The following is a 27,562-nucleotide window of genomic DNA, read 5'->3' as shown; positions in this document are numbered from 1 at the left end:
TTAGTGAATCAACTTACCAGGCTTGGCTCCAGCAAAGAAGCAGGTGCCTCTCTTAGAGAGCTCCACCTCGAACATGTCGAGCCCATCTCTGATGTCATCAAAGCACTGAGCTAGCACGTGCTGATCTCCTTTAGCAAAGTATACTTTATACATAGGAGAAGACACCTGGGGAACAGAAGATTCTGTAAACTCATCTAACTTTATTTAACACTGAGTGAAACAGAGCTAAACAGATATGGAAATATCTAAAAATCTATATAGAGTATATCAAGTGAAATACTGCATACTAAACTGAAATTTATTCCAAAGATTTATATTCATAACATCCATTTAACCATGAATTTCAAATGGATACAAAGCATTAAAAAGTCATATTATTTAAAATGCCAATGAAAATGTATACAAAGGTGTTAAGCAGTATAGAGAGAGACGTACCTTCATAGAGGAGAAGGATGAAGAATACAAGGAGTGAGAAGTGTTGTGAACTGGGTCTAGTGTATGGCATCAAGATATTATGAAGTGTAGTATAAGAGATGAAGTGTTACAGAAGTCAAGGATGTAAAAGTGAGAGAGAAGTGTAATGTGAATGGAGTCAGAAATGTAGTATTAGTTAGGTATGTAGATTTACTCTGATACACTAATGCATATTAAGAAAGGAATAACACAATTTGCATAATATAAAATCTTGCAAGACATGTTAACAATATACCCACCTTGGACCATAATTCAATAAAAACTCTATCATGTGCTTTTTGCCAAGGATCAGCAGGATAGAGAGGAGGCTCTGGGTATGCTTCATTTAAATAATCACAAATAACCATGGATTCAAACATCAGTGCTCCATCTTTCTCTAATGCTGGCACCTTTCCTAATGGGTTCTTCTCAAAAAACCAATCTGGCTTTGATTTTAAGTTGATGTTGACTATTTCATGTCTGTAAGAAAATTTCAAGTCACATTTCCACTTAATGAAGAAATGGTTGTCCTGTACAGTGGACTCCCGGTTTACGATATTATTTCATTCCAGATGTATGTTCAGGTGCCATTACTGAACGAATTTGTTCCCATAAGGAATCTTGTGAATTAGATTAGTCCATTTCAGACCCCCAAACATACACATACAAATGCACTTACATAAATACACTTACATAATTGGTTGCATTGGGAGCTGATCATAAAGCGGGGGTCCACTGTATTTTGTTCTACAGTGTTACAATTGTATACACACATACAGTTTTTACATTTTATGAGCATACAATACACATTTTTACACACTGCACTAAGGGTGGAAATTTTCATGTGCAAGTAGTACAGTGGTACCTCATGATCCAAACTTATTTCGTTCCAGAAGGCTGTTAGAGTACTGATACCGAACGAATTTGTTCCCAGAGGGAATAATGCAAATTAGATTAATCCGTTTCAGACCCCCAAAAATACACTTACAAAAGCACTTACATAAATACACTTGCATAACTTTTGTGTTTTGAGCTATTCGTATCCCGAGGTACCACTGTATCTGTAAATATTATTTTTTTCCAGTTTAACACTTCTATTAATATTGCAATTAAAATGGAAAAAATTAATGAATATTTCAAGAGAAATACAAGCACTGAAGTAATAAACTTACTTGACATTCTTAGCAGCAATAATAATACGCACACGCTGTGCATATGGACAGTACTTCATGCTATAGCAACGGAGAACTCCTTCTTGCAGGGGAGGACATTCTGAGCCTGTTAGTGAGGAAACAAAAAGCAATCTTTAATGCATGAGTAAATAACTATACTACAGTCAAGAAACAGGACAAGTGTTTCCTGATGCGAGTCTTAGTCATATGATGACTTGCCACTGGAGCTTCTGGTCATCTGACCGAGGCCTTCCAATGGCTTACCAATACACCACTTTCAATACTGATATTCTTACATACACTAATTGCTCTCTTTTCACCACTTTCTCTTATCCAGCATCATACTTAATGATGCCCCTAGAAAGTTAGGATGTGAAAACAATCAACCCGATGCTCGACCATCCCAAAAAATTACAAAAAAACCCTGCACCCATAAAAAATTCTTTAAATAAACTATACAGTGGACCCCCGGTTAACGATATTTTTTCATTCCAGAAGTATGTTCAGGTGCCAGTACTGACCGAATTTGTTCCCATAAGGAATATTGTGAAGTAGATTAGTCCATTTCAGACCCCCAAACATACACGTACAAACGCACTTACATAAATACACTTACATAATTGGTCACATTCGGAGGTAATCGTTATGCGGGGGTCCACTGTATATATTATATATATATATATATATATATTTTTTTTTTTTTTTTTCAACAAGTCGGCCGTCTCCCACCGAGGCAGGGTGACCCAAAAAAGAAAGAAAATCCCCAAAAAGAAAATACTTTCATCATCATTCAACACTTTCACCACACTCACACATTATCACTGTTTTTGCAGAGGTGCTCAGAATACAACAGTTTAGAAGCATATACGTATAAAGATACACAACATATCCCTCCAAACTGCCAATATCCCAAACCCCTCCTTTAAAGTGCAGGCATTGTACTTCCCATTTCCAGGACTCAAGTCCGACTATATGAAAATAACCGGTTTCCCTGAATCCCTTCACTAAATATTACCCTGCTCACACTCCAACAGATCGTCAGGTCCCAAGTACCATTCGTCTCCATTCACTCCTATCTAACACGCTCACGCACGCTTGCTGGAAGTCCAAGCCCCTTGCCCACAAAACCTCCTTTACCCCCTCTCTCCAACCCTTTCGAGGACGACCCCTACCCCGCCTTCCTTCCCCTATAGATTTATATGCTTTCCATGTCATTCTACTTTGATCCATTCTCTCTAAATGACCAAACCACCTCAACAACCCCTCTTCTGCCCTCTGACTAATACTTTTATTAACTCCACACCTTTTCCTAATTTCCACACTCCGAATTTTCTGCATAATATTTACACCACACATTGCCCTTAGACAGGACATCTCCACTGCCTCCAACCGTCTCCTCGCTGCTGCATTTACCACCCAAGCTTCACACCCATATAAGAGTGTTGGTACTACTATACTTTCATACATTCCCTTCTTTGCCTCCATAGATAACGTTTTTTGACTCCACATATACCTCAACGCACCACTCACCTTTTTTCCCTCATCAATTCTATGATTAACCTCATCCTTCATAAATCCATCCGCCGACACGTCAACTCCCAAGTATCTGAAAACATTCACTTCTTCCATACTCCTCCTCCCCAATTTGATATCCAATTTTTCTTTATCTAAATCATTTGATACCCTCATCACCTTACTCTTTTCTATGTTCACTTTCAACTTTCTACCTTTACACACATTCCCAAACTCATCCACTAACCTTTGCAATTTTTCTTTAGAATCTCCCATAAGCACAGTATCATCAGCAAAAAGTAACTGTGTCAATTCCCATTTTGAATTTGATTCCCCATAATTTAATCCCACCCCTCTCCCGAACACCCTAGCATTTACTTCTTTTACAACCCCATCTATAAATATATTAAACAACCATGGTGACATTACACATCCCTGTCTAAGACCTACTTTTACCGGGAAGTAGTCTCCCTCTCTTCTACACACCCTAACCTGAGCCTCACTATCCTCATAAAAACTCTTTACAGCATTTAGTAACTTACCACCTATTCCATATACTTGCAACATCTGCCACATTGCTCCTCTATCCACTCTATCATATGCCTTTTCTAAATCCATAAATGCAATAAAAACTTCCCTACCTTTATCTAAATACTGTTCACATATATGCTTCAATGTAAACACTTGATCTACACATCCCCTACCCACTCTGAAACCTCCTTGCTCATCCGCAATCCTACATTCTGTCTTACCTCTAATTCTTTCAATTATAACCCTACCGTACACTTTTCCTGGTATACTCAGTAAACTTATTCCTCTATAATTTTTACAATCTCTTTTGTCCCCTTTCCCTTTATATAAAGGGACTATACATGCTCTCTGCCAATCCCTAGGTACCTTCCCCTCTTTCATACATTTATTAAACAAAAGTACCAACCACTCCAACACTATATCCCCCCCTGCTTTTAACATTTCTGTCATGATCCCATCAGTTCCAGCTGCTTTACCCCCTTTCATTCTACGTAATGCCTCACGTACCTCCCCCACACTTACATTCTGCTCTTCTTCACTCCTAAAAGATGGTATACCTCCCTGACCAGTGCATGAAATTACCGCCTCCCTTTCTTCCTCAACATTTAAAAGTTCCTCAAAATATTCTCGCCATCTACCTAATACCTCCCTCTCCCCATCTACTAACTCCCCTACTCTGTTTTTAACTGACAAATCCATACTTTCCCTAGGCTTTCTTAACTTGTTTAACTCACTCCAAAATTTTTTCTTATTTTCATTAAAATTTCTTGACAGTGCCTCTCCCACTCTATCATCTGCTCTCCTTTTGCACTCTCTCACCACTCTCTTCACCTTTCTTTTACTCTCCATATACTCTGCTCTTCTTATAACACTTCTGCTTTGTAAAAACCTCTCATAAGCTACCTTTTTCTCTTTTATCACACCCTTTACTTCATCATTCCACCAATCACTCCTCTTTCCTCCTGCCCCCACCCTCCTATAACCACAAACTTCTGCCCCACATTCTAATACTGCATTTTTAAAACTATTCCAACCCTCTTCAACCCCCCCACTACTCATCTTTGCACTAGCCCACCTTTCTGCCAATAGTCGCTTATATCTCACCCGAACTTCCTCCTCCCTTAGTTTATACACTTTCACCTCCCTCTTACTTGTTGTTGCCACCTTCCTCTTTTCCCATCTACCTCTTACTCTAACTGTAGCTACAACTAAATAATGATCCGATATATCAGTTGCCCCTCTATAAACATGTACATCCTGGAGCCTACCCATCAACCTTTTATCCACCAATACATAATCTAACAAACTACTTTCATTACGTGCTACATCATACCTTGTATATTTATTTATCCTCTTTTTCATAAAATATGTATTACTTATTACCAAATCTCTTTCTACACATAGCTCAATTAAAGGCTCCCCATTTACATTTACCCCTGGCACCCCAAATTTACCTACTACTCCCTCCATAACATTTTTACCCACTTTAGCATTGAAATCCCCAACCACCATTACTCTCACACTTGATTCAAAACTCCCCACGCATTCACTCAACATTTCCCAAAATCTCTCTCTCTCCTCTACACTTCTCTCTTCTCCAGGTGCATACACGCTTACTATAACCCACTTTTCACATCCAATCTTTATTTTACTCCACATAATCCTTGAATTAATACATTTATAGTCCCTCTTTTCCTGCCATAGCTTATCCTTCAACATTATTGCTACTCCTTCTTTAGCTCTAACTCTATTTGAAACCCCTGACCTAATCCCATTTATTCCTCTCCATTGAAACTCTCCCACCCCCTTCAGCTTTGTTTCACTTAAAGCCAGGACATCCAGCTTCTTCTCATTCATAACATCCACAATCATCTCTTTCTTATCATTTGCACAACATCCACGCACATTCAGACTTCCCACTTTGACAATTTTCTTCTTCTTATTCTTTTTAGTAATCTTTACAGGAAAAGGGGTTACTAGCCCATTGTTCCCGGCATTTTAGTTGACTTTTACAACACGCATGGCTTACGGAGGAAAGATTCTTATTCCACTTCCCCATGGATATAAAAGGAAAAGTAATAAGACCAAGAACTATTAAGATAAAATCAAAGAAAACTCAGATGAGTGTGTATAAATAAACGTGTACATGTATGTGTAGTGTGACCTAAGTGTAAGTAGAAGTAGCAAGACATACCTGTAATCTTGCATATTTATGAGACAGACAAAAGACACCAGCAATCCTACCATCATGTAAAACAATTACAGGCTTTCGTTTTACACTCACTTGGCAGGACGGTAGTACCTCCCTGGGTGGTTGCTGTCTACCAACCTACTACAACCTTTTCAATAACACGCGATAATACAATCTTTTCCAATCCCACTTTAGAGAAAAAAAAAAAGCTGGTAACAGCATGCCATGACATGCAGTAAACTGAGAGAAAAATAAGCATCAATCCACATTGCATACCAAATTCCAAAAGAACATGCCATGGGATATTATATTGTCTCACCCTCCATGCTTCAGTTAGTTTATGGATAAGTCCATTGATTTTATGACAGGAGCCTATTGTCACCTGATAATATTAAAGCAGTCTATGTTCTAACTGCCTTATGGTATTATCACGAGTTTGAATCATTTGATCACTTCACCTGGAGTTTACCTGGAGAGAGTTACGGGGGTCAACGCCCCCGCAGCCTGGTCTGTGACCAGGCCTCCTGGTGGATCAGAGCCTGATCAACCAGGCTGTTACTGCTGGCTGCACGCAAACCAACGTACGAGCCACAGCCCGGCTGGTCAGGTACCAACTTTAGGTGCTTGTCCAGTGCCAGCTTGAAGACTGCCAGGGGTCTGTTGGTAATCCCCCTTATGTATGCTGGGAGGCAGTTGAACAGTCTCGGGCCCCTGACACTTATTGTATGGTCTCTTAACGTGCTAGTGACACCCCTGCTTTTCATTGGGGGGATGTTGCATCCTCTGCCAAGTCTTTTGCTTTCGTAGTGAGTGATTTTCGTGTGCAAGTTCAGTACTCGTCCCTCTAGGATTTTCCAGGTGTATATAATCATGTATCTCTCCCGCCTGCATTCCAGGGAATACAGGTTCAGGAACCTCAAGCGCTCCCAGTAAACGAGGTGTTTTATCTCCGTTATGCGTGCCGTGAAGGTTCTCTGTACATTTTCTAGGTCAGCAATTTCACCTGCCTTGAAAGGTGCTGTTAGTGTGCAGCAATATTCCAGCCTAGATAGAACAAGTGACCTGAAGAGTGTCATCATGGGCTTGGCATCCCTAGTTTTGAAGGTTCTCATTATCCATCCTGTCATTTTTCTAGCAGATGCGATTGATACAATGTTATGGTCCTTGAAGGTGAGATCCTCCGACATGATCACTCCCAGGTCTTTGACGTTGGTGTTTCGCTCTATTTTGTGGCCAGAATTTGTTTTGTACTCTGATGAAGATTTAATTTCCTCGTGTTTACCATATCTGAGTAATTGAAATTTCTCATCGTTGAACTTCATGTTGTTTTCTGAAGCCCACTGAAAGATTTGGTTGATGTCCGCCTGGAGCCTTGCAGTGTCTGCAATGGAAGACACTGTCATGCAGATTCGGGTGTCATCTGCAAAGGAAGACACGGTGCTGTGGCTGACATCCTTGTCTACGTCAGATATGAGGATGAGGAACAAGATGGGAGCGAGTACTGTGCCTTGTGGAACAGAGCTTTTCACCGTAGCTGCCTCGGACTTTACTCTGTTGACTACTACTCTCTGAATGAAGAGGAATATTAGTGATGAAGGTATGAAGAAGAATAAGCATGAAAGAAAGAGCGTTTTGAAAAAACAGAGGTGTTATATAAGCTTCAAGCCGGCTCATGTGTGATAGAGACAGATTGCATCTTTGGTGTAAACGAAGCAACAATTCATATAATAAGAAGGAATGAGGTGAAGATACCATAAGAGCTTGTTCACCGAGTGATCTTTATTGTGATACGCTGAAAAAATGGGAAAAAGGTTAAAGCAACTAAAAAAACATAAAAGTTCTGAATGTGTGGAATGAACTGAAAATAAAGGTTCCCTATTTTTTGGATTTTTAATAAGGGAAAAAGTGCAATGTACTTTAAGACAATGTGTGTGCAAGAAGGAAACCCAGGTCAAGTTTATTTAGTTCTGAATAAGTAAGCAATTTTAAAATGTGCTGTCAGATGCATACTGTAATACAGTATCAAATTTTGTGGGAAAGGTGCATTTACTGACCATGCTGCCACCAAGAATTTCCCTGTCCAATTGAAGGAAACTATTTCTGAGGGTGGGTATAAGCCATAGCACGTATTTATTGCCATCTACAACCGACATCAACAAGAGAAAAGTGCACCTAGATTCAAGGCGGCAAAGGATCATTTGACCTTGCTTCTGTGTGCTAATACATCAGGTGATTTCCAATATAACCCTTTGGTTATCACTCAGAGTCCCAGTGGGTTAAAAGTAAAGACAAAAAAACACTGCCTGTTATTTAGCAGTCTTAACAAGAGAGCCTGGATGAGTGAGACACTGTTGAGGGGTTCAAACATAATTTCATTCCTTCAATCAAGATGTGTCTGTTCTAAAAGGATCATTCATTCAAGATTACCAAATTGCTTGATAATTCCCACTGTCATCCTCAAACCTTGCAGTCTACCTTATATGTTAAGTAGTGCAGAAACTCATCACAGCAATGGATGACAACCCAGACAGTGGAGTGCCAGAATCCTGGTGTAAATTAACACTGTAGATGCAATAACCCATGCAAAAGGTAAATGGAATGAAGTTCCCCAAACAATAAATGCAGCTGGGAAAAAGCACAGCCTTGTGTACAGGATAATTTTACAGGTTTTTTCCCTGAATAGAAATGTCCAGGAAATTTTGACTCAGGCAAGGACAGTGCCAGGCAAGGGCTCTGAAAACCCAAAATAAGATGACGATGATGAAAAAAACAGCACAAGAAATATTGGAAAAGCTCAATGTTGAGATAGAGGTTAGGCTTATAACAGAAAAGGATGAGGAAGAACCTGAACCTGCACAGATGACACTCTGAGATGTATTATTTATTATTATCACACCGGCCGATTCCCACCAAGGCAGGGTGGCCCGAAAAAGAAAAACTTTCACCATCATTCACTCCATCACTGTCTTGCCAGAAGGGTGCTTTACACTACAGTTTTTAAACTGCAACTGTATACTCTGTAATGCTGCAGACTTTTGCACTAAAAAAAAAAAGGACCTTCACATATCTAGAAGCATTGTTGTGTTGCACACTGGAGCCTTATCATCAGATGTATAAAGAGAGGTTGAGTAAAACAGAACAGAAAGGCATTAGAGAATGCCAGAGAACACCAATACATATACAGTGGACCCCCGGTTAACGATATTTTTTCACTCCAGAAGTATGTTCAGGTGCCAGTACTGACCGAATTTGTTCCCATAAGGAATATTGTGAAGTAGATTAGTCCATTTCAGACCCCCAAACATACACGTACAAACGCACTTACATAAATACACTTACATAATTGGTCGCATTCGGAGGTGATCGTTATGCGGGGGTCCACTGTACTGTCAATATATACAACCATCAGCTATTTACAACTCTGCATTAACATAAGCATATCAACCTCAACCATTCACCTCAGCCCAAAAACCACAACCTTCCACCTCATCCCAGTAAGGAAACACTAACCCTCTCCATGTACTACAAGACCTACAAATGACACTAACCACAATTCAAGGCAAAAAAAGAAAATTGCTTTAGTTAATCTGCATGCCTTTTTTGGAGGTCTCAGGAAAGTAACGTAATTTTTCCTATGCTCTACAGCTCACTTAATACAGATTCCACATAAAATGCAGTTTCCAGGAATTTATCATCAGGTTTCTCAATCTCTTATGCTTCAGAGAATATAAGTTCTTTGATACATTCCCCATGCTGTAGTCTAAATGCTATATTGGCTCTATTCAGGCAGTAAATACTCTCTGTATCTTTTCCAACTCTGAAGAGTATTGAATAATAATAACAATAATAATAGTAATATAATAATATAACAATAATAATAATAATAATAATAGGCTGGTAGACAGCAACCATTCGGGAAGGTACTACCGTCCTACCAGGTGAGTGTAAAAAGAAAGCCTGTATTTGTTTTATATGATGGTAGGATTGCTGGTATCTTTTTTCTGTCTCACAAACATGCAAGATTTCACGTACATCTTGCTACTTCTACTTACACTTAGGTCACACTACACATACATGTACAGGTTTATGTATACACACTCATCTGAGTTTTCTTTGATTTTATCTTAATAGTTCTTGTTCTTATTGCTTTTCCTTTCATATCCATGATGAAGCAGAATAAGAATCTTTCCTCCAGAAGCCATGTGTGTTGTAAAAGTCAACTAAAATGCCAGGAACAATGGGCTAATAACCCCTTTTCCCATATAGCCCACTAAAAAGAAAAAGAAAACTGTCAAAGTGAGATGTTTGAATGTGCGTGTTTGGTGTGCGAATGATAAGAAAGAGATAATTGTGGATGTTATGAATGAGAAGATGGATGTGCTGGCTCTAAGTGAAACAAAACTGAAGGGGGTGGGAGAGTTTCAGTGGGGAGAAATAAATGGGATTAGGTCAGGGGTTACAAATAGAGTTAGAGCTAAAAAAGGAGTAACAATAATGTTGAAGGATAATTTAGGGCAGGAAAAGAGGGAATATAAATGTGTATTCAAGGATTATGTGGAGTCAAACAAGGGTTGGATGTGAAAAGTGGGTTATAGTGTTTATGCACCTGGAGAAGAGAGAAGTATAGAGGAGAGAGGGAAATGTTGAGCAAGAGCATGGGGTGTCAGGGGTAAATGAAAATGGGAAGCCTTTTAATTGAGCTGTGTGTGGAAAGAGGTTTGGTATTAAGTAATACATATTTTATAAAAAAAAAAAAAAAAGAGGATAAATAAGGATACAAGGTATGATATAGCATGTAATGAAAGTAGTTTGTTAGATTATATATTGATGGGTAGGCTTCAGGATGTACATGTTCATAGAGGGGCAACTGATATATCGGATCATTATTTAGTTGTAGCTACAATTAGAGGAAGAGGTAGATGGGACAAAAGGAAAATGGCAACAGCAAGTAAGAGAGAGGTGAAAGTGTATAAACTAAAGGATGCAGTGCAGTGGTACCCCGAGTTTTGTACAGCTCCCAACTCGAACAATAATGTAACTGTATTATCGTAAGTGCTTTTGTAAGTGTTTTTGGGGGTCTGAAATGGACTAATCTAATTTACATTATTCCTTATGGGAATAAATTTGTTCGGTAATGGCACTCAAACGGGTAGATGGAGAGGGGTGAGAGAGCACAAAAGGGAATATTTTGAGGAACTTTTAAATGTAAACAATGAAGAAAGAATGGAGGCAGTAATTTCATGCACTGGCCAGGGAGGTATAACATCATTTAGGAGTGAAGAAGAGCAGGATGTTAGTGTGGGGGAGGTGCGTGAGGCATTACGTAGAATGAAAGGGAGTAAAGCAGCTGGAATTGATGGGATCATGACATAAATGTTAAAAGCAAGGATTATATAGTGTTGGAGTGGTTGGTATTTTTGTTTAATAAATGTATGAAAGAGGGGAAGGTACCTAGGGATTGGCAGAGAGCACGTGTAGTTCCTTTCTATAAAGGAAAGGGGGACAAAAGAGATTGTACAAATTATAGGGGAATAAGTTTACTGAGTATACCAGGTAAAGTGTATGGTAGGGTTATTATTGAAAGAATTAAAGGTAAGACAGAGAGTAGGATTGCACATGAGCAAGGAGGCTTTAGAGTGGGTAGGGAATGTGTAGATCAAGTGTTTACATTGAAGCATATGTATGAACAGTATTTAGATAAAGGTAGGGAAGTTTTCATTGCATTTATGGATTTAGAAAAGGCATATGATAGAGTGGATAGGGGAGCAATGTGGCAGATGTTGCAAGTGTATGGAATAGGTAGTAAGTTACTAAATGCTGTAAAGAGTTTTTATGAGGATAGTGAGGCTCAGGTTAGGGTGTGTAGGAGAAAGAGAGATTACTTCTCAGTAAAAGTAGGTCTTAGACAGGGATGTGTAATGTCACCATAGTTGTTTAACATATTTGTAGATGGGGTTAAAAAAAAAAAGTAAATGTTAGAGTGTTGGGGAAAGAGGGGTGGGATTAAATTGTGGGGAATCAAATACAAAATGGAGTTGACACAGCTGCTTGTTGTTGATGATACTGTGCTTTTGAGAGATTCTAAAGAAAAGTTGCAAAGGTTAGTGGACAAGTTTAGGAAGGTATGTAAGGGTAGAAAGTTGAAAGTGAACATAAAGAGTAAAGTGATGAGGGTATCAGATGATTTAGACAAAGAATAATTGGATATCACATTGGAGAGAGGGAGTATGGAAGAAGTGAATGTTTTCAGATATTTGGGAGTTGACTTGTCAGCGGATGGGTTTATGAAGGATGAGGTTAACCATAGAATTGATGAAGGAAAAAAGGTGAGTGGTGCATTGAGGTATCTGTGGAGACAAAAAACGTTATCCATGGAGGCAAAGAAGGGAATGTATGAAAGTATAGTGGTACCAACACTCTTATATGGGTGTGAAGCTTGGGTTGTAAATGCTGCAGCGAGGAGACAGCTGGAGGCAGTGGAGATGTCCTGTCTAAGGGCAATGTGTGGTGTAAATATTATGCAGAGAATTCGGAGTGTGGAAATTAGGAGGAGGTGTGGAGTTACTAAAAGTATTAGTCAGAGGGCTGAAGAGAGGGTTATTGAGGTGGTTTGGTCATTTAGAGAGAATGGATCAAAGTAGAATGACTTGGAGAGCGTATAAATCTGTAGGGGAAGAAAAGCGGGGTACGGGTCGTCCTCAAAAAGGTTGGAGGGAGGGGGTAAAGGAGATTTTGTGGACGAGGGGCTTGGACTTCCAGCAAGAGTGTGTGAGCGTGTTAAGATAGGAGTGAATGGTTTTTGGGACCTGATGAGCTGTTGGAGTGTGAGCAGGGTAATATTATGTGAAGGGATTCAGGGAAACCGGTTAACCGGACTTCTGGAAATGGGAAGCACAGTGCCTGCAATTTAAAATAATCTTTATTAATACAAGTACATGTACAAAGTATACAGACCTAGCTGAAATCAATGACATACTATGTATATAGAAAGCCCCTTGTTATGCAGAGCATTTTGGGCAAATTAAGTTAATCTGTGTCCCTGGAATGGGACTCACACTAGTCGGCTAATATCCAGGTACCTATTTAATGTTGGGTGAACATCATCAAGTGTCTTAAGGAAACACGCTAAAATGTTTTCATCCATACTAGGGATCAAACCACAAACCTCACTGTGTGAGCTGAGTGTGCTGCCAAGCAAGCTATGGGATACACTAGCAATTACAGCCTCTCCTCACTTAGCGATGTACTCATTTACCGACGACTCAGACTTATGACAGGCTCTCTGATCAGTATGCCTACCTAAATAATGTATATTAAAGCTGATTTCCTCTATTCAGCTTATAACAATATATAGTACACTACTGTATAAACATTTAAAAATATACTAGTAATGTTATTAATGGTGCAAAGGTGGGATTAAAACAACATCAAAGATGGTGGTTAACGCTCTCGCTTCACACGGCGAGGGCCTGGGTTCGATTCCCAGCCAGAGTAGAAACATTGGACGTGTTTCTTTCCACCTGTTGTCTATGTTCCCCATCAGTAAAATGGGTACCTGGGTGTTAGTCGGCTGGTGTGGGTTGCATCCTGGGACACTGACCTAATTTGCCCGAAATGCTCTACATAACAAGGGGCTTTCTATATAGTAGTATGTCATTGTTGTCAGCTAGGACTGTATACCTTGTACATGTACTTGTAGTAAATAAAGATATTATTATATTATTATTATTATTATTATTATTATTAGCAGCAAATTCATTTACTGACATGGTCTTGGGAACGGAACTCTATCGTTAAGTGAGGAGAGACGGTAATTTAAATAGTGTCACCATTGTCATTATTTCTCGTTTTAAATATTTTCCTTTTTGTTATTTGTCTGGCCTTTACAGAATTTGGCATATTTTGTTCGCTAAATGATAAGTCGGATGACATTATTATACCAGATTCTTTTACATGTTCATTTTCTTCTAAGAGATGATTGTCTTGTGTTTGATATACAGTGACCCTTCTGATCTTTTTATCCTTCCCTTATCCAAGCAACTGGAATTTGGCACCATTGAACATAATGTTATTTTTTTGCTGCCCACTGGAATTTTGTTTACATCCTCCTGTAATTTTTCCACATCTACTATAGCAACTTTCATGCTTAATTTTGTATCACCACCCTTGGCATATGCTTATGATTTGCATGCACTTGCCACACACATCTGTCATGTTCACTTGCAAGAAATCACTGAGTAAGGGGCTTGTGTACCAGTTTTATTTTTTTTATTATCACACCGGCCGATTCCCACCAAGGCAGGGTGGCCCGAAAAAGAAAAACTTTCACCATCATTCACTCCATCACTGTCTTGCCAGAAGGGTGCTTTACACTACAGTTTTTAAACTGCAACATTAACACCCCTCCTTCAGAGTGCAGGCACTGTACTTCCCATCTCCAGGACTCAAGTCCGGCCTGCCGGTTTCCCTGAATCCCTTCATAAATGTTACTTTGCTCACACTCCAACAGCACGTCAAGTATTAAAAACCATTTGTCTCCATTCACTCCTATCAAACACGCTCACGCATGCCTGCTGGAAGTCCAAGCCCCTCGCACACAAAACCTCCTTTACCCCCTCCCTCCAACCCTTCCTAGGCCGACCCCTACCCCGCCTTCCTTCCACTACAGACTGATACACTCTTGAAGTCATTCTGTTTCGCTCCATTCTCTCTACATGTCCGAACCACCTCAACAACCCTTCCTCAGCCCTCTGGACAACAGTTTTGGTAATCCCGCACCTCCTCCTAACTTCCAAACTACGAATTCTCTGCATTATATTCACACCACACATTGCCCTCAGACATGACATCTCCACTGCCTCCAGCCTTCTCCTCGCTGCAACATTCATCACCCACGCTTCACACCCATATAAGAGCGTTGGTAAAACTATACTCTCATACATTCCCCTCTTTGCCTCCAAGGACAAAGTTCTTTGTCTCCACAGACTCCTAAGTGCACCACTCACTCTTTTTCCCTCATCAATTCTATGATTCACCTCATCTTTCATAGACCCATCCGCTGACACGTCCACTCCCAAATATCTGAATACGTTCACCTCCTCCATACTCTCTCCCTCCAATCTGATATTCAATCTTTCATCACCTAATCTTTTTGTTATCCTCATAACCTTACTCTTTCCTGTATTCACCTTTAATTTTCTTCTTTTGCACACCCTACCTAATTCATCCACCAATCTCTGCAACTTCTCTTCAGAATCTCCCAAGAGCACAGTGTCATCAGCAAAGAGCAGCTGTGACAACTCCCACTTTGTGTGTGATTCTTTATCTTTTAACTCCACGCCTCTTGCCAAGACCCTCGCATTTACTTCTCTTACAACCCCATCTATCAGTATATAATAAATGCCTCCTACCAAGGTATGGTTCCATCATTGTTCTAACCACATCACCAGAGATGCCCAATAACTTCCTGATATCTTCCAATGTATTACTTCCAGTGTACACAATAATATCCAATACAAGACCACTGTAGCAATCATAAAGCACAAACAATTTCATACCCAAGCACTTCCTCTTGCTTGATATATACTGCTTGAATGACAGTCTACCCTTGAACAAAATCAAAGACTCATCAATAACAAGCTTCCTGAAAGGATAAAAATATATACAGAACTTTTGTTTCAGATACAAACACATTCCTGATCCTGTCGTTTCTGTCAGGCCTTATTTTGTCTGAGAAGTGTAGCATACATAACAGTAGAAGAAATGGATTCACAGGTATTATATCACTGAAAGCTGGGGTTGAAATCAGGCAGCCTGTTGACCAGTATGATGTGACAGTGTGCTTATACACTTGTGGCATAAGCATTATTGTGGCATAGAAGAGATACATCTCAGCCACGGTTGTCTCCTTCCACTGGTGTAGATGTGATTTTGGTGAAATAATTGTGTTTGCCATGGTGTAATCAAAGTATGTGTTGCTTTACCTGACAATAATTTCCATCAGGGATTCATCAAAGAATAACCAGAAACATTGTAGTTCAGTGGCATTGTTATCAAGTGTACAAGATGGCCGTATTCCACTCTGAGTTTCATCAAAGTTTTGGGAACAAACCTGGCATCCACCTGCCAATCCCAGATGCGGTCTGCTGGATATTGACAGGTGGTAGTGGTTGTGCAGGCTGTGGTTGTGCAGGCTGTTGTGGTGCATGGGTGGGTGAGGATGGCCTTTGTTGTGGATGTGCTGAGTTAGTGGTGTGGCTACCAGCATGGGGTGCAGCTGGTGCCACGAGGCAGCATGGCACCATCACCTGATGCCGCATGCATATTATCCATCCCAATTGTAACAATATCATAGTCATTTTCACTATTTGTTCCTGGTGTAGGGCCACGGGATGTACTCTGAGATGTACTCCTTCCCCTTGGAATAGCATATGGCACACTATCAAAATGCATGTAGCGTTGTACTTACTGACGCTTCACTGGAGAACATTCCTTCTCACTGTCACTACTAGAATTGTCATCGAGCACTTGCAAATCCCAATCACTATCACTATCATCAACACTGCTCACATCTGAGTCCTGGACATGGCAAAATGTGAGTTTCCTCTTTTGTTCTGGTACAATTGACTGTGAACAAGACGGGCCAGCACCTGAAGTGGAAGGTTGAGGGTCGTCTGGGTTTTCAGCACTATTTCCGGTATCTTAGGCATTGCTTTCAGTCAGAAACTCCTAAAAACCATGAAATTCATCTTCGCTAACACTTTCATTTGTGTTAGAACTATCACGTGGAAAAAGGAGAGTCCCAATTCGCCAGGAAGCGAGGAATTTCTTACTGTGAGGCATGGTAAATAAAGCGTACTTAAATGGCATTCCCACAATGCACCACTGGCTCCCCAATTTTTTTTATACAGTGGATCCCCGCCTTACGATATTAATTCATTCCAGAAGTCTGTTCAGGTGCCGTTACCCAACGAATTTGTTCCCATAAGGAATATTGTAAATTAGATTAGTCCGTTTCAGACCCCCAAAAATACACGTACAAAAGCACTTACAAAATAACACTTACATAATTGTTCGAGTTGGGAGCTGATCCTAAGGCGGGGGTCCACTGTACTGTGCACACTGAGCACGCAAACCCATTCTCTCACATGCAGGCCTACCAGCTTTCTCCCACTAGATCTGAAGCCGCTAGAATTTTGGTGTAGTACTACGGCACCAAAACTGGCTCATAAGCCCAAGTGCTACAGCACCAATAGTGAAAGGGTTAATAAGGTCAATAAGAGGAGACTTTAATTACCCTTGAAGCATAAACAACATGAAAGTAAAGCAACATGTAGCCAACACCAGGCTCATGTGCAGCCAACAGATCTCAGCAGCAGCTTCCTGATAGGTATATATACAGATGCTTTTCCCAGTTGAACAGGTGACTTGTGTTAATGTATTATACAAAGTGCAGGAACAAAATAGGTATTTAGTTTCCACTGCACATGTCACTTCTCAATAAAGGCATGGCTCAATTAGATGATAGATAAGAAGCAGACTCACGCTTTACATTACCAAAGGTTAGATACTATTTCAACCTGCTTGTTGAATAAGTATTAATAAGAAAAGTTTTGCTTACTTTTTTTCATTGAATGTAATATCTTACTTTAATATTTTCAATAAAAATACATAATTTTCATATTCATCTTTTTTTTCTAATATCCCATATTTGCAACAATACATCAGTATGCAGCACACTAAAAATTACTGGTCTGCTATATCAGAGTGAAGAACATTTGTTTAGTGGATTTCTGAACATTAATACATACCGGTACAGGTTGACCATCACTAATCTGGCAATCAGTCATCCAGTTCCATCAGTATTCCTGCACTAATTTTGCCTAGCATAATTTCAAATTTCACCATTATACAGTGGAACCTTGACTTGTGAGTTTAATCCGTTCCGTGACCTAGCTTGTAATTCAATTTACTCTTATATCATATCAATTTTCCTCATTTAAATTAACTGAAAAGCCATTAATCCATTCCTGCAGGCTGGAGACGAGAAAATACGTACTTGAATATGACACCATATCAACTGTACGGCTTATTTATCTATCACAATTCATCTAATATGACATAATAAACAATATAATTAATACAGAAACATGATATATACTCTAGAATGAATAAAATAGGTCATAATATGGTGGCAGAGGCAGTGGCAGAAGCATCCACCATTTCCTGTGAGGGGTAATTGCAGAAATATCATTATATAAACATAATAAATCATAATACACTACAGAATGTAAAGAAATGTTAAATTGTTTATATATAGTGTATATGTACTTACACACTTGGAGCAAAGATGGTAGGGGAGGTTGAGGGTGGGGAAGGTTGAGGGTGGGAGAGGTTGAAGGTGGGGGAGGTTGAAGGTAGGGGAGGTTGAGGCTCTGGCATATGATGTCAGTGGCCCTGTAAACCTCCAACAACAACATTGTTTTGCTTGATCGCTGAACTTAACTGATATAATTTGTTTTGTCTAATGACTGAACATAACTTATACAGCTTTAGTATTTACATATCGTAGATGTACTAAGCTGGTATTGCCTGGCTAAGTCCATGGAAATCATCGTCTTTTTCTTCTCAGCACTGTCCTTTGCACTTACTTTATTAAGCCCCATGGTCAGAAGAAAGAAATTTGACCAAATGACCGTAAAAAAAAAAATGCAAGCAAGCATGAGAAAACTGCTTCCACAGGGTATACCACAAGTTCTAACCATACAATAGAGCAGAAAAGTAATGTGAAGGACCTGGGAGTGATCTCCCCTTCAAAGACCACAACAATGTATCTACCTCATCCGCTAGGAAAATGATACGATGGATAATGAGAACCTTCAAAACTAGGGACGCCAAGCCCATGATGATTCTTGGAAGGTCCTGGAGGGATTGGTACCAAACCTTCACACAAAAATCACTCCCTATGAAAGCAAAAGACTCGGCAGGAGATGCAACATTCCCCCGATGAAAAGCAGGGGCACCATGAGTACACTGAGAGACAACACAGTAAGTGTCTGGGGCCCAAGACTGTTCATTTGCCTCCCAGCATACATAAGGAGGATTAACAATAGACCCTTGGCTGTCTTCAAGAAGGCACTGGACAGGCACCTAAAGTCAGTACCTGACCAACCAGGCTGTGGTTCATACGCCAGCTTGCGTGCGGCCAGCAGTAACAGCCTGGTTAATCAGACCCTGATAAACCATGAGGCCTGGTCTCAGACCGGGCCACGGGGGCGTTGACCCCCGAAACCCTCTCCAGGTAAACTCCAGGTAAACATAATAATAATAATAATAATAATAATAAAATAATAATAATATTATTAACAATTTAGGTAACTGGAGCAGATCCAATTCCCTAGATCAAGAGCCCCTCACCAGTGTCAAGGAACCTTGACACTGGTGAGGGGCTCTTGATCTAGGGAACTGGATCTGTGCTCTAGTTACCTAAATTAATAATAATAATAATAATAATAATAATAATAATAATAATTATTATTATTATTATTATTATTATAATAAGGAACACCTCCAACTCAGTGCACTGTTTACCTCACTGTGGGAGCAATTCTATCATGCTTTGCTTACATTTTTGACAGTCATTTGGCCAAATTTCATTTTTCTAGGCATGGGTCTTAAGAGAGTAAGTGTAAAGGACAATGCTGAGAAGAAAAAGAGGATGATTTCCATGGAATTAAAGCACAGAATCATAGATAAACAAGCGAGGTGTCCAGGTTTTGCATTGATGGGGAAGCAGGGGGAGCTGGCTCATAACTCAGAGCAAAAAATCGACCCAGGGATGTCTCGTATCTCAAAAAATTTGTATGTTGGGACACTCAAAAGTAAAGGTTCCACTGTACTCATTCAAATCATTATACTGACTCAAATTTCATCATTATACTAACTGAGAAATTGTGCAGATGGTTGTAAATCCACAGCAGCAAGCCAGTGGAGGAGACAGCAGTGATGAAAATTAGGAAGATTTAGCACAAAGTCTCTATTGACAGGTTAATTAAGTGTATTCTGTAATCCGGCAAACTCACAAATCCGGCACACAACAGGTCCCGGTGATGCCGGATTAATGATGTCCAACCTGTATACCCAAATTTTGCTCATTTTCTGTCTTTGGTTTACGAACCTCCTGGCAATAACAGACCAATTGTAGTTTTTTTTTTTTATTTAGATTTTGAGTATTTTTTGAAGTATTTAAGATTATTTGTTACTTCTTGAATGGCTTTTGTTCCTTTAGCACTTCTGTTTTATGATGATAATATCTCAATATAAGTTACTGTTCCAATGTCATAATCTCATTTTTAGCCAATTCCATAGCCCTTTTTCTTTTTATAATTTTCTGAGTTCTCCTTCAGGGTTTTTCTGCAGACTGCATTTTAAACAGACCAAGTATACTTCCGTATTCAGTTTTTTTATGCACTGGTGTGGGTTTAGGTTGTTCAGGGTAGTCTCTCGAGGAATGCCTGATAGTTCTTTATTTGACTCCAATCAATTTTCTGATTATTGAAATGAAGTTTACTGAATATCACATTCTTTCAGATAATAAATTTACATTTCAACTAAATTTCCTACATTAGCTTAAATCCTTGCCATTTTCTTTACAGCCACTAATCACTTAGCGACCCACTCGTTTACCGATGACTCGGACTTACGACAGGCTCTCTTACCAGCATGCATACCTAAATGATGTATATTAGGGCTGATTTCCTCCATTCTGTTTATTACAATATACAGTGCACTATTGTATAAACTTTTAAAAATATACTAAAAATTATATAAATGGTGTAAGGGGGACATTAAAGCAATATCAAAGATGGTTGACATAAACCCTCTACCATTATAGTATGCTCCTCATTTAGCGACAAATTCGTTTATCGATGTGGTACAGTATTAGGAACGGAACTCCGTCGTTAAGCGAGGAGAGGCTGTACTTATTTATAATTTTCCTAGATCATCAGTTTACTCAATATAAAAAAAGATGAGTGGCTAGGAAAGGCAATCAGACAAGGGATTACATGCACATTAAGAACTTAAAAGACTCAAGTAGCATCCAAAGGATTCATTTGGCAGGTTGTGACTAAATGGTACACAGTGCCGCTATTCAATATTTAACAGCTGAATCTTAAGGGCGTGGCAATGATGTGTTTGTGTGCATGTCACTTAAAACTGTCAGCCACTAAAGTGTGCATGTCTAACTAGACAAAATCTCAGAAATCTCACACACAGTTAAAGATATGTAGCATTAAGACCATTTATGATTAGACTGTTGACATCAAGTGAATATTGTGTTATGTGTCTAGGATATGTGAATGTGATCACCTAACCCTTTCATTTGTTGGGCATATAGATCTGTGTCATTAGGGGTGGTGTTGCTTACTGAGATCTGCCTTAATCACAGCACCCTCAAATTTTCTGTGATTGGTAAATTCTGGCCTAGGAATGAGATAATGGGTCTGTGTGTTTAGGTGTGCACAGTATAAAAAAAATCCTTATCCATGCAGTGCATGATGGGAGTAGCTAACCCCTGACCTTGTGTTTGCGAGGCATTTTCCTGGGTGGTTATGGTTTTATGGCTATTTCTTGTTATCAATGATAGATCAAAAGATATACAGTGGACCCCCGGTTAACGATATTTTTTCACTCCAGAAGTATGTTCAGGTGCCAGTACTGACCGAATTTCTTCCCATAAGGAATATTGTGAAGTAGATTAGTCCATTTCAGATCCCCAAACATACACTTACAAACGCACTTACATAAATACGCTTACATAATTGGTCGCATTCGGAGGTGATCGTTATGCGGGGGTCCACTGTACTAGTGAAACTGAGAAGATTTGGGTCAGTTTCAGAGTGGAAAAAATATTAAATTTTTGGAAATTTTCCAAAGGAAGGGAAGAAATACCCACTCCCCTTCCCAGTATGTTTCATTGGTTTTTTAGTGGGCCACTTCAGTTAGTAATAGAATCATATGCTAAGAGACTTGAGATATTTCAGTGTAGACAAATATATATGTATATAGATTTCCCCTCCCTTTATGTAGTTTCCTTTATATCAAATCTGCTGGTATTTGACTACCCCATTCCTACCAGGTAATTCATTATGTGTGTAGTAAATTCTCTCTTATGTATTCACCCAAGCCCAGCAGCACTATTTTATAACAGTGATAAATATATTTCTATATCTATCACTCTGAAGTTGTTTATATTAACATCCATAAGTTTAAAAGAAAGAAAACAAATCTGAGCATTGAAAACCCTGTGACTATATTTTAAGTAAAATCCTATGGTTGGTTTTCAACTTAAGTGTCTCATCCCAAGTCATACAAAAAAAAAAAAAATGGCCACCTGGTCAAATGAAGTTGTGTTGCACCAGCACAGACAGGACTAAGAGGGAGGAAATAGTAGGAGAGCGAGATTTATTCATAGGTTCATAATGTCAGCACTTCAATCAAGACAAAGGAAGGCTGGTTCATTGGAGGTGGAGGGAGGATAAAGGGGTAAAACAGAAGACTGAATTTGAATTTATTTTTTTCATTTGCTTTTTGACCAACTGTATTTTTGTATATGGCTATTTGGTGCCTATCTGGCATGCTAATAATTTTTTGGATAAAAGAGTTAACTTTTTTTTTTGTGTATTAGCCATTTGGTCCATGTGTGGTAAACAATCAAGAAATATTGAATTTGTAAAGTCCCAGAACAAGTCCCTATATCTTATGAAGGGTTCACTTTATGCGCTATGGGCCAGGGATGCATCTAATCCATAAAATGAGAGAGACCTGTAGTGTACCCATGACAGTGTATTCCTGTTTGGTAACTCTTAACACTGCACTGAGGAATTAAGGACTGAGGCATCAAAGAAGGCAGAATCACAAGAAGTCATACAACAGCCACACGCACAGACACATACCCAATAACCTGGCTAAAGTGGAGATCCCTTTATATTTAATTGGACTGTATTTTGTACAGCTATATTACCTAGATGGGGAGATTTTAAGAGAAAGCTCCTAGAACCAAGTCACTGTGATGACTGCTAGAGTGATTATATGGGTAATTGGTAATCTACATTTAGAGGCATCAACTGTTTAATATATAATTTAGCTAAAAGGGTATCAAGTTTTGTGCTATCTTTCAGTACAAATTCTTACTACACACTTGGTAAACAAAATAGTTTGGCACTTATACAGTGGACCCCCGGTTAACGAACTTTTTTCATTCCAGTAGTATGTTCAGGTGCCAGTACTGACCGAATTTTTTCCCATAAGAAATATTGTGAAGTAGATTAGTCCATTTCAGACCCCCAAACATACACGTACAAACGCACTTACATAAATACACTTACATAATTGGTCGCATTTGGAGGTGATCGTTAAGCAGGGGTCCACTGTACTATGGTAGCTAATAATTTCAAATGGCATCTAAATATGTACAGTACTGTTGTTGAGACAACTGGCAATAGACTGACAATTATTATACTATTTAAGAAATTATTTTTATCCCGTGAAAATCATTGAGAAACACATTATCTTGTAAAATATTTAAAAAAAAATTTCTACAACTTCTGTTTGACTGAATCTGAAATCTCATCAGACATCCAAGGTTCAGTTCTGGTTTTCATCGTTTCCTTTAATGGTACAATGTTTTGGACATTAGTGAAGATAGTTCAAAAAATTTCCAATGCTCTGTTTACCTCTGTAATTTGTTGATATGAGTCAATTATTATGAAGAAGTGCATTCGGCTAGTAAATATGCAAGCTGAAAATACATGGATGCTATATGTCTGGCACTGTAGTTCAATACATTAACTGTTTGTGTTTACCTGGAGAGAGTGTGTGTGTGGACAACCAGCTACTGGTCAAACAGATTTAGCCTTATTATTATTATTAGGCAATTTATTTAATAATTTTAGTTTTAACGATCTCTAATTACATAATGCTGTCATGTCAGATTTCTTTATTTAGCATATTAATTATCAAATAAATATGACTTATGTGGTAATAATTCTGAGGATATTCACCCCCATGGCCTGGTCTCTGACCAATCCTTCAAAATTAAAGAGGAAATATTACAAGAATAAAAACTACACATGCAATATTAGGAAACATAGGAAAACAAAGCTAAGCATATTCTGAAATTATTTATGTCATTTCAGGATGTTCATGAGCCAAAGTAAAAGAAGCGCAAGTCTGCCTATGAAAAACATTGAACATGTTTCTCATTCACATCAATATAACAGGATGATAGTACCTCCATTCCTACATGGGAGAATGACCCACAATTGACTGCTTTTTTTCCTTGATACTAGAGTTATATACAATATATATCCTGTCAACCAACAGGCAGGTAAGTACGTACAATAGTTGTTGTACCTACCAACAGGTAGCTAGCTACATTTGCTTCAGGTGGAAATAATGACTCAGTGATGACAGCCTGAGCAGTGATGCCAGAAGGATTGTTTGTTAATAAATGGAGGAGTCAAGTCAGGAGCAGCATTGGGGTTACAACACAGACTAAGAAAATGGTAATAATAAATAAAGACAGTAATACCAGAGTGATGTCAGAAGTTGTTGTAGCAAGATGTTTGGTTCTGATATACATTCATAATAGTTTGAATTGTGGTTATTTTATATGTATGTGGATTATCATTATCATATTCATGGGGGAATGCTAAACCCACAGGGGTCATACAATGTCTGGGGGAATGAGAGGCCCTCAGGCTTGATTCAAGGATATTTATGTTATTATTTTTTTTTATTATTATCACACTGGCCGATTCCCACCAAGGCAGGGTGGCCCGAAAAAGAAAAACTTTCACCATCATTCACTCCATCACTGTCTTGCCAGAAGGGTGCTTTACACTACAGTTTTTAAACTGCAACATTAACACCCCTCCTTCAGAGTGCAGGCACTGTACTTCCCATCTCCAGGACTCAAGTCCGGCCTGCCAGTTTCCCTGAACCCCTTCATAAATGTTACTTTGCTCACACTCCAACAGCACGTCAAGTATTAAAAACCATTTGTCTCCATTCACTCCTATCAAACACGCTCACGCATACCTGCTGGAAGTCCAAGCCCCTCGCACATGTGGAAATGCAAAATCTGTACGATCCTATTATTCAGGGTGTCAGCCAGGAGACCTGGTCTGAGACCAGTATGGAAAATTTTCTAGGGTGCTTACCTGTATGTACCTCAACATTATATACATACCAGTAATCTCATTGGGAGACAATCATATTGTTTACCGTAGTCACCCCGTGTAGACATGTGAGAAAACTTAACCACCCCTGGTCGCACCAAGTGGTCCCCTCGACCTCACAATCTTATCCATATCTATCCGAGACCAGTATGGATTGGGTAGCACCCACAAGTACGGTGCTACTAATTAATTGTGGACTGTATAGATTATATTAGTTTAGCTGAATGAAGGGGAGGGGAGTAGGATACACCTGGATACATCCATCAAGGAAAACATTTGTACATAATCCCACCACTTACCAGATGTTCTCTGGTGATCACTTGAGGTAGCTGGATCACTCGTAACCTATCTAATTATAACATACCACTACTGGCCAGTCTAAGGTTGCTATAACTAGAAGGGTTACTTAACTGTGGGTGATTGATATTCCTCATTTCTTGATTCACCATCTCATTTTCGATGTCCTGCTACACCGACACGATTCTCATTCCAGCAGGACGAGGTATCCGCTGGTTTGTCCTGCTTTAGACGTCGTGACTCAAGGAGTTTCCCTTTCCTCGTCTCGTTAACAACGAGGTCTAGCGTGTTCACTCGGAGCAAACGACTTATTTCACTTCACATATTCTCTTAACTCAATGTTATTATCACTGATTACATTACCATTCACAAGACGATTTAACGTCTCATAACTATTACACAAATTAGAGGTCACTCCATTGAGATCTGAGGCCGATGAGCGAGGATTAACACACGGGTATGTCCCCTGGACACTCACCCTGGCCGTGCACCTGCCACCCGCTCCTACTCTTAACACCCATTTTACCACTCTATTACCGTGGTCCCGTAAATCACGTTCCTTCACTCTCCACCAGGAACAGTTACGACACTTCTTATTATGAAATGAGGCCTATATTAATCCTTAGGCCGCCGTGAACGTCAATTTCGTGGTTCCATGCTTTCTCAGCTTCTTCACCACCATTCAAAACAATACGCGCCTCTCCCCCCCGCACATCCGCGCATGCGCAAAGGGAACTCTTGGTTCTACTCTTATTTTCAAATACATTTTTGACCCATATAGACACATTAAACACCTATTAGGCACTATAGTTTCGGAAAATCAAAAAATTTTCCACAACCAGGCTGTAGCAACAGTCACCACAGGCATCAACCACAGGTAACAGGCACAAGTAATAGAGGTTCTGAATATTTATTATTCATATCTTTTTGAGCAACATACAGATACAAATACAAATTATTTCAAAATTACTATACAAAACCTATAATAATCTGAAGGCTCATAGGATGCATGGCATTTCATGCATTTCCTTAAATTTCATGAAAGATAGTACATATAATTTGTATTGATGTCTATTCAATCACTTATTTCATTTTAATATTATAAACATACATGTATATGTATATATTTCATTCAAACATGACTGTGCAGACTGTTTTACATTACTGAGTACGTAAATTTGCGTCATATTAAATGTTTCTTATAGTCTGAAGGACTCAGCTAATAAGAGCACTTAGCTCACATACAAAGTACCCATGGTTCAATCCCCAGCACGGGTGAAACGTTGGACATGTTTCCTTACAACTGCTGCAGTAAGTAGGTACCTGGGTGTTAATAAACTGTTATGGGTCGCATCCTGGTTACCCTGGGTGGCTAACACCCCCGACTTAATTAATCTTATGGTAACTTACACACTGCCTTATAATTATTAATTTCTAATATCCACTTATAACTCTTACACAATTTCCACTTTGTTGTTGAGAGCAACCATAGCTGTCATTTAGTATTAATGAATTATTATTATTATAATCAAAAAGAAGCGCTAAGCCACAAGGACTATACAGCTAGTATTAATGAAGCAATAAGTATAATGCATATACAGCAGGTTAACACTCAACCGACTTTCACACTTGCTGCAGAGATCCCCTCTACATAAGACGGTCAAACTTACCAATAGCGAGGTGTTTGTCACTCATGATGACTGCTACAGCCACACAACTTGTTCTTCTACCTTCTGTGACAATTATAAGTGGTGTCAGACCGTCCCCTGACACGTAGTTGTAACACTGACACTTGTGACACTTGCTATGACACTACAGATGTTTCTCTTGTTGGGTTTGTAAGAGCCACTGACAGCTTAAGTTGTATTGAGTCCTGCTTCCCGGTGGACGGGCAAGAGATATTACCCAAAGCTGAGCTATAAAAGAAGAGGGAACAAGAACCCTGTTGCTAATAAAAACAGTAACTACAAGTTCCCAAATCGACCAGGTGGACTTCCCTCACCAAGCCCCAACAGAGTGGGACGCCCACACTCTCACCTGAGTTCAGTAACCGGCTTCCCAACCAAACTGTTAGACTTTAATAATGAAACTGGCACTCAACCGTGTTATAACGTAGGCCCGAGGAACGAGTGACTCCTGCACTCCTTGTGTTACAACACTGGCCC

The 27,562-nt window shown here is 39.3% G+C and overlaps 1 protein-coding gene across 1 annotated transcript; it reads right to left on the bottom strand.

Annotated features, from left to right (window-relative positions):
• On the bottom strand, nt 1-27,562 carry LOC138850923 (glutathione S-transferase omega-1-like). The gene is made up of 4 exons (XM_070081575.1): nt 27,068-27,562; nt 1,626-1,731; nt 714-933; nt 1-165 (listed from the first exon to the last, which is right to left on the bottom strand). Exons 1-4 carry the CDS (start codon nt 27,090-27,092, stop codon nt 1-3), a joined length of 516 nt encoding a protein of 171 aa, XP_069937676.1. The 5' UTR covers nt 27,093-27,562.

This window comes from Cherax quadricarinatus, unplaced genomic scaffold (genome assembly GCF_038502225.1).
Source record: "Cherax quadricarinatus isolate ZL_2023a unplaced genomic scaffold, ASM3850222v1 Contig3187, whole genome shotgun sequence".
Lineage (NCBI taxonomy): Eukaryota > Metazoa > Arthropoda > Malacostraca > Decapoda > Parastacidae > Cherax > Cherax quadricarinatus.
Note: the sequence above shows the minus strand (reverse complement) of the source record. Positions and strands in the feature narration are given on the sequence as shown.